The following is a 10,914-nucleotide window of genomic DNA, read 5'->3' as shown; positions in this document are numbered from 1 at the left end:
ACAGGGTATGTGGCTGTTGGTCCTGTTAGCAGCACGTAAAACAACTTTTATTTAAATTCTGAATCGATTATAGCCTGCCTAGAAAGCGAGCAAATAGCGCTTTCATCTAACGTTAATCACTAAAAAGCTCACTCGCTTCAATTTATCGCAATCTCACGATTCCGTGAACCGCAAATAATATCTTATTTGAGCCCTCCCTCAGGACAGCACGCCAAATATGCTTACTATTTGCTCAATCCAGTGTAAGTGGAACTCGTAAATAAATAGAATATAAAAATAAAATAATTATGAAAAATAAAATAACAAGGAAATAATTATAATATTGCTAATTAATTAATCTAAATAAAAATACAAATTGTGTATGCATTAATGGTGAAAGAGGGATAGACATGGAGAAACGTACAGAAGATCCGGCCACATGTTGCTTTAGAGCGTCAAGCCAGCTGTAGCTCTGCAGAGGGTGGAGGAACTACCATCACAGGTTCTGTTTGCACAGACATCAGATGTAATTCTTATTTAACATGATTGGTTTGATATTTGTGGCATGCTGATAAAGGTCAGAGCCCCATGCATTATATTGAGAGGAATGAATGATATAGAGCCCTCAGGCATGATGGGAAACAGCACACAAGCCATAAGTAGACTGTCTGTCCTTCAATAAAAAATGCTAATGTATGAAAGGTAGGCGACAAAAACAGATGCTCTACATTCAGTTGTTTTTCATGCCTGCCAGCGACTCGACCCCCAGTAATTGGAGGAAGCAGATTTCAGCACACTTGGAATCCACAGGGGTGTCTGAGGGCCAAAATTGACGGCTGAATGAACGTGTTAACTGAGAACATCACTGGGTCCAGAACACAACCTTCAGCTATGTGGGTTTTTTTTTTTTTTTTTTACAGCAATGTACCTTTGCCTTTACTTTAAATACAATGAAACTTTTGTTAGTTAAACCCCTTAGACATGCCAAGTATTTTGGATACTTTGCACTTTGGAGTAATTTTACACATTACTAGTGTGTGTGATGTGAATATGGACATTGTAGAGCTTAAGCAAGGCTTTTAACTAGGTATGTAAAAGTGCATGCATTGTGATGCATCAATCTGACAAAGTGCATCAATTATAATATAGTATTCTTCAATTAGGGGCACTTTTGACAAAAAATCTTGAAAAAATGAGTTTTTCAAACTGATGTTCATCTGTGTTAAAGCATTTATTGCATATCCCTGAATAAAGATCTGATCATGACCTTGGCTCAACCTTCAGGAGGATTTTGGTATAATGTGATGGGAATGACATTTTTCCCTCTGTGAAGAAAAAAAATGGATAACCTTGGACTTGCTGCCAGGTTAGCTAGCAGTTATTTAATAAATAACAATGAATTCATAAAATAAAAAGAAATGGACTGTATCTGAAGTAAAATTCTTAAAAAAATTTTTTATAAGTTCTTAAAACAAAGTCCAGAAAAAAAGTTATAAAATGGATAGTTCCGGTCCTTGATTATGATTGGCCTAGCTGTATTCAAAGCCATTGTAAAATACTCTATAAACACACACCTGTCAAGTCATTAAATAAGTATTACTGTGCCAAGTATGCTTTCTGTCTATCTGATACATGGTAAACATGAAAAAAATATTTATCAGTAAATTAATACATTTTTGTTTTTGTGTTTATTTTATGAAACCTTGCCAAGCATATGTAGTAACCTTATATAAAGACAGTAAGCACTGAAGCTGTGGTTTACTGATTCTCCACTCTCCATTGTGCCTAACAAAAACTTTTTTAGGGCGTATTGCTTTACTAAATGTCTGCAAAACAAAATAATTTAATTAAACTGAACCAAACCATGACCAAATTTAAAGTTCAGAATTCATGCATTTTTTTTAAGAAATCATAATTATTCAATTGAATAATGAAGAATTAAATTAAGTCACTGTCACAGCAAATTTTACAATCCTATTTTTAAATCGAACTTTCAAAAAGATGTTTTTTCTTTCCTACCCTCTTGTTCTGTGCGATACATAAAGCTTTCTGTCTGACCAAGAGTATTCGCTTATAACAGGTTTCAAGCCTTGTTCTTGGTTTGATTAATAAGGGTCCTCCAGGTTCCAGTAAACACTTGCTCTGTGTGGCCCCCACACTCTAATGCACAGCTCGAGGGGTGGGAGTCTGACAGAGAGGCACATCTGCTCGGTACATGCAGTAATTAAGTCCATTAAAGCAGCATTCAGCCACACCAATGTTGTCTTTTACCATCAACAAGGAAGCTTCAGTCATCGACTCTTGTAAAGCACCTCACTGGACTCAGTTTAAAACAGATATACAGTACTTGTTTCCATGGTACAGTGGGTGAATTTCTGAAGATGTGTGTAGAATGATCCTGACTGTGAACGCTAGGTATGGACGCTTTTGAAACACTATTTCGTGAAGCTTCGAAAACTTTGCAAATCATTTGTTTGGAACCAGTGATTCAGAGTGCTTATCAAACTGCCAAAGTCACGTGATGTTAGTAAATGATGCTTCGTTACAGCATAACTGTTTTGAAATTTCAATGGTTTGCTGCTAGGGGCGATCTCTGTGAACGCATGAACCAGTGTTTTTTTCCTGATCTCTGATCAATTTTATAAATTTGTAGACATTTTTAATGACACTTGTGTAAAAAAAGTATGAGTTGTAGGTATTGGCCTGATTAACAAAGCTCTCCATAAAGCAAACAAAACAAGCCCTACAAATGAATAAAATAACATATCAGACGCTTCATATTTACTGGTATTAGAGGATTTGGTAATTGCATTTGAGGTTACACTTAAAGCAAAACGTTTGCAATTGTATTACAAAAGGTGGTTTTTAAGCATGTTTGAGCTGAGTTTTCATTGTATTTACACCGTTCTGCAGTAGGAGTCACCAGCACATGACGTTTCTAGCACTTCGAAAAAGTGAATAATTTTGCGAAGCAGTTGGTTGAATTAATTCAAAGTTTAGATATTGAGGAGGAGGGAGAATCGCGCACGGGCTAAGTACAAGGCAACCATGCCTAGTACACCCTTATTTACTGGTATATATATATATATATATAAAAGTGCAAAAGGGTTGTACACATGCTCTTCAGTTGGCGTATTCGTAAGAATATTTTCATGCCAGTTTTTTTCCTTTAAATCCAGATTTGTTTCTCATTTTTGGTGTAGGATGAAATCCATGGAATTAAGTATCAAATCCAATTGTACATGTGTTCTATAAATAAGGCTCCTGGACTAACCAGAAGGTTGTAGGTTCATAACCCTACATATGCTGTAAACCAGGGGTCTCCAAACTCGATCCTGCAGTTTAGCTCCAACCCTAATTATTAAACGCACCTGAACCAGCTAATCAAGGTCTTACTAGGCAAACTAGAAACTTCCAGGCAGGTGTGTTGAGGCAAGTTGGAGCTAAACTCTGCAGAACACCGACCCTCCAGGACCGATTTTGGAGACCTCTGCAGTAAACCAAGGCTCTCCAACCCTGCTCCTGGATATCTACCATCCTGCAGACTTCAGTTCCAACCCTGCTCAAACACACCTGTCTGTAATTATCAAGTAACCCCAAACACCTTGATTAGCTGGTTCAGGTGTGATTGATTGGGGTTGGAGCTGAAACCTGCAGGATGAAAGCTCTCCAGGAACAGGTTTGGAGACCCCTGCTGTAAACACTGTCTGCCTGTGCAAGGCACTTGCTCTAGAGCAGGGGTGTCAAACTCAATTCCTTCTGCAGGGCTCCGGCCCTCCAGGAATTGAGTTTGACACCCCAGCTCTAGAGGTTTGACTAGTTATTCCAAGCAAACCTACTCTTGTTTTGTTTTAGGTGTACCCAATGGTTTGTATGATATCACCATTCACTTTGAGATGACCAAGGAGAACTAAAAGACACCCTGGCGCCACCTCAAGGTTTCTATTTCTCTGTCTCCTTCCTCCGCTCCCCTATGGGTTCCCGAAGTCAGGGGTTCTTCCACCACCAAGATCACCATCACCATCACCAACACCACCACCGCAGTTCAGTGGTGCCCACGGCTGTCCCACGACTGCTGCCTGAGACCAGCAGCCTGTTGGGGGGCATCGCCCAGATCACTCCTTCCCTGTTCCTCGGCCGGGGGAATGTGGCGTCTAACCGCAGCCTTCTCCTGTCCAAAGGGATTACCTGTGTGGTGAACGCCACCATCGAGCTGCCCAACTTCAACTGGCCACACATGGAGTATGTGAAAGTGCCACTGGCCGACATGCCTCATTCTCCAATCTCGCTTTATTTTGACGGTGTGGCTGATAAGATCCACAGCGTGGGCCGCAAACGGGGAGTCGTGCTGGTGCACTGTGCGGCTGGGGTGAGTCGCTCCGCCTCGCTCTGTTTGGCCTACCTCATGAAGTACCACAGAGTTTCCTTGGCCGAGGCTCACGCTTGGGTCAAATCCCGCCGACCCGTCATTCGTCCTAATGGAGGGTTCTGGCGACAACTCATTGAGTACGAGAGGAAACTGTTTGGCAGGAACTCTGTGAAAATGATCCAGACACCATACGGGGTCATTCCCGATGTGTACGAGAGAGACCGCAGGAATTTGGCACCTTACTGGGGCTTGTGAAGAGGGGTTTGGACTTTGGTTCAAGCATAGAGGAAGGGGTCCGCTAAGCGATCTTTGACTCCATTGTGTTCCGGCCTCTTTCTGTACATCCACGTGTCCCTCCTGCCAGAGAATAAAGCCAGATGGGAGTGCTTATGTCCATTTTCAAGATGGAAAAATCACTGAGTCCATATTTTATGAGGTCATAAGTGATAATCCATCCTTGAATGCTGAAATTAAATCTTGGCAATGATAATGTCGGTTTTAGGAGCACTTTGGGAATCAAGTGTGATGCTGGGAATCAGGAATTCAGTCCTTGGTTAAAACTTACCAGTCGTAATATTGTGAGGATGTTGTTTTAGTTTTGCTGTCGTCTTTGTTGAGAGTCAGCAGTCTGATTTTGATTACTGGTAGCATTTGAAAATATATATCTATTAAAAATATTATATTCTAAGGTGTATTTAAACTTGTGCATACTGAAAAATACTAAAAAAACAAGAAAACTATTTGAAGGTTTTGTGAAGAGTGACATGTTTAACAGAAAGATGCTACAATATTATCCAAGTTTAACAGATTTATAAACTATTTATGTAAATCAAAAGAAATTTTATTGAACACCATGAAGGACAGTGTTGGCATTTGTAATGTCAGTACTCCTACAAAACGGGCTGTTTCACAAGAAGCAGAACAATAAATATGGCAATTAAGTAATTTTTTCAATGAATTATATTTAGTCTGTTTGGTCCTTTTGCAGTTCATCTCGGTTTTTTCATTTTTAACTCAAGATGTTTCTTTCAGATGTTTTCTGCAGTGAAGCAGTAATTATAACCAGAGGACATCTGTCAGAGGACTCCTAGCAAAGCTTTTAACTAATACATGTTAAAAAAAACTGAATTAATGTAAAAGAGTTCAGATTTAATTAGTGTTAAAATGAATAAAGGGTGAAATATTTTAATGTATTCCTTGTGCTTATTTAAGGCTTGGTTTTTAAGTAAAGATTTTTTATGTTCAAATTACAGTGAAGCTACATAGTAATATTTGTACATATTAAAAATAACTTAATACTTGTTGATAAAAGTAATGCCTACTGAATATGACTGATGTATAATGGTTTAATGTGTTTTTAATTGATGTCACCATTAAAAAATAAAGGTTCTTTGTTGGCATCTATGGTTCCATGAAAAACATTTAACATCCATGGAATCTTTCCATTCCACAAAAGGTTTAAATTATTAAAATAAAATTAAAAATGTTTCTTAAGAAAGGTTCTTTAGAGAATCCAAATGGTTCTTCTGCATGCAAAAACATTCTTTACAAAGCTATATTTTAGGAGTGTAGGATCATGTCAGGGAATGCCATTTCACTTCCTGTGTATTAAATCTTCCAATGTATTGTAGAACGTCTGGATTAACATGGAGCAGGAAGTCTCTGTAAATCTAATCCCTGCTGTTCAGCGACGACAAGGTGGATAAAGGTTGTTAGTCACGTGTGTATAAAGACAAGGACAGAACATTAGCCACTAACAGCATCAAAATTGCGAGCCGGCTCAAATCCGTATTTTAAACTACCTTTGCCTTTAAAATTTCAACAGGCGCTTGATGAGCAACAGGGTGGAAAAGTTGATCTAACTGAAGTCACTCATCTTCTGTACGTACAGATGGGGACTAAATCATGATGTCTTTCGACAATCATACAAATTCAAAGTCCGGTATCCCTGGAAACCGTTTTCAAGGTAATACTGCTGTGAATGAGCCGAACAGATGAAGGCTAATCACCCCAATGTGGGACACAAAAGTTTCACATTTGCATCCAATACTAACATTCAAATATTTAATTTGCACTTACCGACTTGCATTATAAACAGAAATACAGACAAAAAGGATCATTTTAGTACAAAACGCTCATAAATGAAGTAGAATTGAGTTGAATGATATAATGACAACAATAAAGACATTGAGACAATGTTAAGTCCTCAGTAAAACACTGACAATGACCATCATGTACTCAAAGCCATTTAATCTCGGTTGGATCAGTCGATTCATTACGAGTGCCTCTATGAAAAGAAATGAATTCATAATGAAAGTTTATGTCGCTCTTATAACTGCTTGGGCTGGAAGGAAAAAGACTTCGCTTTGCACTTCTTACATCCCCAGACTTTTGAATTTCCTTCAGTTTCACACAAAGTCCTTCAAAAGAGTCACATCTAAATACCACAGCGTTTAAGAACATCTTCCAGGCTTTTATAAAAGGTTCTCAGGAAATCACAAGCATTCCAGAACCGTTTCCAGACCCACTACTAAAGTGACGTGTTCCAGCACAACAATGACATAAAAGATACCAGCATCTAAATGATTCTCTTGTAATATCTGCTACACTTTTTGATGCTTTCAAATGTTTTACCTTTATTATTTTATTGATTTTATATTACAAGTCTGCTATTCCTAACATGTTCTGCAGTATTTACTTCACATGGTAGAGAAATCAACAGCAAAGAATCAACCAACCAGACACTTTTTTTGTGCATGAGTCAGATCCAAAAAGGTAGAGACAGACACATTTACAATATTTAAATAAACTATTATTCAGTACTACATAATTTATCTGATCTTCCAACAGACAATGGCAGATCTAGACAGTTGCGTCCCAAATTCAAGTGATGAGAGCTGTACTGTTTCAAAGGCAAAACAGCTCAAGTGATTGAAGAGTTCTGAAGGACTCCCATGATGCTTCAGACAGCGGCTCAGGGTTCAGCGCTGCACTGCGCTCGGTTCTAGAGCAGGTCGGGCAGGATGAGACCTGGCGGTTTGGGTTCCACACAGTTAATCCAGAAGTTAGCACAGCTGGCGTGGTACTGGTGACCTCCATAAATGAGCTTGAAGTTGTCCGTCTCCGAATTAAAGGCCTGCAGAGGATATGTGCAAGACAAGGTGAGAAAAAAAAAGATTTATAGGATAAAGTCTGATGTGACTGTAGGGACAGGTTGGGGTTGAACTACTAGGACTGAGGTGGTTTTAAAAGTATGTTTCAGGTTCAATACAAAGGAACCATATCAGTTGTTGGACAATATTAGAGAGCAATATTTGGGGTCATCTAAAACTCAATTTAGACTAACCTTTTAAAACATTACTGTTGAACGTAATCTTTAGAAAATATCAAAACCAATATCCATTTTTCATCCTGTAGCATTTTACACAATTGGTTTTTAGTTTTTAGTATTTTTATTTTCGCCAAAATAGTATTGAATTTTAATATCAGCCATTCATCAGTTTAAGCTATAACATGAAAATAATTATCAGCTTGTCTGTATTGACCAGACTTTTAATATCCCTAGCTAATAGACATCAATATTATGCTTGTTACCATAAGACTAATGTGATAAAGATCCTACTAACCTCTTTCTGATATAATACAATATCTCCAAGACACTAAACACTGAGACCAGAATTTCAGCTCATAACTACGGTTATCATTAACTAAAACTATACATAAAAAAAACCTTTATATTAATTACTTGAAATAAATATTAAATGAAACAAAATATTTTAAAAGAACTTGATTGAAACTTTTTTCAGTTACTTGCCAAGGCAACATTTTGTTCGTTATGTGTTAGTAAAATAACAAACTTAATATAAACTATATAGACATACAAAAAAAACTAATAAAAATAACAAATAATGATCTTTAAAAAAGCATCATATGACCCCTTTAATAGAACTGTGAAATCTAATTCCAACTATTAATGGATAGTTCACCCAAAAATTACAATTTGCTTAAAATGAACTCATCCTCAAGCCATGTAGATGAGATGCAGATGAGTTTGTTTCTTCAGCAGAACAGATTTGGAGAAATTTAGAATTATTGTAAAATTACGGACTCATATTTTGGCCAGTAGTGGCAGTTTAAAGTTAGAATACATTAATGATGCATTTGTTTCTTATAAACTTGCAGCTTTTCACTTCACAAGATGTTAACTGATGGACTGGCATCATGTTTATTACAGCTGATGTTTTTATCAGCTGTTTGGACTCTCATTCTGACGGCACCCATTCACTGCAGAGGATCCATTGGTGAGTAAGTGATGTAAAGCTAAATTTCTCCAAACCTGTTCTGATGAAGAAACAAACTCCTCTACATCTTGAAGAAATCACTGCTCATTGAAGAATTCACATACGCAACTTAAACACAACCTGCTTTTGTTAGTTTCTAAAAGAATGCCAAAATTAAAAATGCACGTCACAGATGCTGCTGATTAAAGCTTAAACTGTATTGAACCCAGAAAATTAGTTTACTACAAGTAAGCAGGGTCTCTATTAGTCACCGACTTGGCTCAACAAGTACTACATTCAACCTGCGTCTCTAAACTACATGTTAGACAGCACATTTATCTAGTCATATCTGACTGCAGTGTGGCATATCATCACACTCCATAAAAGAGACTAGAGCTCAACACCATACTGACATAATTTGTAGGATCAATAGAGAAAAAGAAGTGTGCAATCCTCCCACATACGCCCTATATATAGAAAAGAGAAACAAGAACCCAGTGAACTTCACTCAATATATCGATGTGCAGTGTGCGAGTGTGCTTTCATTCTGAAAGGCACAGCTGCAGTCGTGCATTTGTGATAAGGCAGTGATGATATGGATGTTATGCAGAATGAAGCTCCTAAGAAAAATCTCGGAGCTGATGCTGGAAGGAGAAATTACTCATGTTGTGAATCATGCTCTCCCACACTTGTACTATGCACACACACACTCCATTTCTTTCATATGCTCTTGACAATACTGTCCTCTTTAAAGGATTTGTTAAAAAAGAAACACGAAGATCACAAGGAAATTTTGATATTTGTATCTAATAATGCATACTTTGCTATGTTACAGTTCTACATGGAGGTCTGTTGTAAACCAGAGTAAACTGCTAATTTATCTCACAAATTTTCCTTTACTTCTTGTAATTGCAACTTTGTCTCATAATGTGACTTTAAATTTAACAATTGCGACTTTTCTCATATTATAATAACAATATCATAACTTGCAATGTGACTTCACATCTCGCAAATGACACCATTTCTCATAATTGTGACTTTTTCTCTCACCGTGTGACACTATATTCCACGATGTGACTGTTTCTTATTTTAGACTTAATTTCTCTCACAATTACTTTTTAGTTTTTGTCTAAAGTGCAAAATCTGAAAGCAGCATTTTCAGTGTGGTCAGGACTACTTCCATACACTTGCTGAATTATAAAATGCATTTTGAAACAAAACTATTTTTAGTAAAACAAAAACGTGAAAAATGCTATATTATTTCTAGGTCCCTAATCAAATAAGCGCATTTTTGCACTTCTTTTTAAAATTCAAGTATATATATATATTTACTTTTCACTCAAACTGTTGTGCTGATACTATAATTGAATTCATATGATTAAATTATAAAATAATCAGTATTATAAAATATTACATTTAAAAATGTGCAATCTATTATTTGGCAAAATAGCTATGTTTACATGCACCCAAATTAATCTGCTTATAATCGGGCTGAAAAGCCTTCATGTAAACACTTCATTCTATACAACCGAGCTCAATAAAAATGTAATTGAATTGAAAGATGACGGGTGTAGACCTGAAAATATCCGATCAACAGCAAAAAATAAAATGTATGTAAATGCTTAAATCTTATTATTTTCTCAAATGGATTTAAAAACACCTTGTACACATGCACAATGCCGTGATGCGTAGGTTTACATATATTTCACATCTTACACATGTGCATATGTTTATTCACGTCTCATGAATTATGAACTGGTTAGTCAATGAGACTGAATATTTACTAAATTTTTGCTAAAATGCTCTTCTGACATATACGGCAGCTTTCTTTTTAAGATAAATCAAGGCGAAAACGGCAGCAGCTCTGATGACATTAATGCGATGGTTTTCTTTGGTTCTGAACACACGTGCATTGTTTCAGAATACGTGTAATGTAATAAACGTAAATGAATATGTGAACTGGATTGCAACGTTTAGGGTTCATATAAACTGAATCTGAAATCGACTTGGATTGAGGAAAATTACTGCATGTAAACATACCTAATGTCAACTGTATTGTAAGGTAGCTGGCAATACCAAACCCTATTCAAAGTTATTTTAAAGCATCCAAGAGAATATCAGATTTTGAGTTCCTTGTCTGTCTATCTTATGTACTTGCACTTTCTCAATTACTTTCTGCCTTTCCTTGTTGTAGTACAGAGATGTGTGTCTGAGTGGACATATAAACGATGTTGTGTGATGGAACGGCTGATCCCGCGGTGTATACGTGTGTGTGTGTGTGTGTGT

At 36.9% G+C, this 10,914-nt stretch overlaps 2 protein-coding genes and 1 long non-coding RNA gene across 7 annotated transcripts in view; 2 read left to right on the top strand and 1 right to left on the bottom strand.

Moving 5' to 3' along the window:
* LOC107661112 (dual specificity protein phosphatase 14-like) overlaps window positions 1–5,550 on the top strand; it is a 19,871-nt gene extending 14,321 nt beyond the window's left edge. For 3 of the 4 annotated variants that reach the window (XM_016450584.1, XM_016450585.1, XM_016450582.1), the window contains exon 2: window positions 3,835–5,550. In XM_016450584.1, coding sequence (XP_016306070.1) covers window positions 3,953–4,603 — 651 coding nt within the window. In that variant the 5' untranslated portion in view covers window positions 3,835–3,952 and the 3' untranslated portion in view covers window positions 4,604–5,550. Of the gene's footprint in view, window positions 1–3,622; window positions 3,659–3,834 lie in introns of those variants that run through there. The other variant, XM_016450583.1, reaches the window with a different exon arrangement.
* Window positions 1–10,914, top strand: part of LOC107661113 (uncharacterized) — an 18,388-nt gene that overhangs the window by 2,356 nt on the left and 5,118 nt on the right. Inside the window, exon 2 of the long non-coding RNA XR_001631079.1 lies at window positions 2,103–2,108. This is a non-coding gene — a long non-coding RNA (uncharacterized LOC107661113). The remainder of the gene's footprint in view (window positions 1–2,102; window positions 2,109–10,914) is intronic.
* synrg (synergin, gamma) overlaps window positions 6,579–10,914 on the bottom strand; it is a 52,081-nt gene continuing 47,745 nt past the window's right edge. For both annotated transcript variants that reach the window (XM_016450580.1, XM_016450581.1), the window contains one exon: window positions 6,579–7,484. In XM_016450580.1, coding sequence (XP_016306066.1) covers window positions 7,353–7,484 — 132 coding nt within the window. In that variant the 3' untranslated portion in view covers window positions 6,579–7,352. The remainder of the gene's footprint in view (window positions 7,485–10,914) is intronic.

This window comes from Sinocyclocheilus anshuiensis, unplaced genomic scaffold (genome assembly GCF_001515605.1).
Source record: "Sinocyclocheilus anshuiensis isolate Anshui unplaced genomic scaffold, SAMN03320099.WGS_v1.1 scaffold583, whole genome shotgun sequence".
Taxonomy (NCBI): domain Eukaryota; kingdom Metazoa; phylum Chordata; class Actinopteri; order Cypriniformes; family Cyprinidae; genus Sinocyclocheilus; species Sinocyclocheilus anshuiensis.
This window is presented reverse-complemented; position numbering and strand designations above follow the sequence as displayed.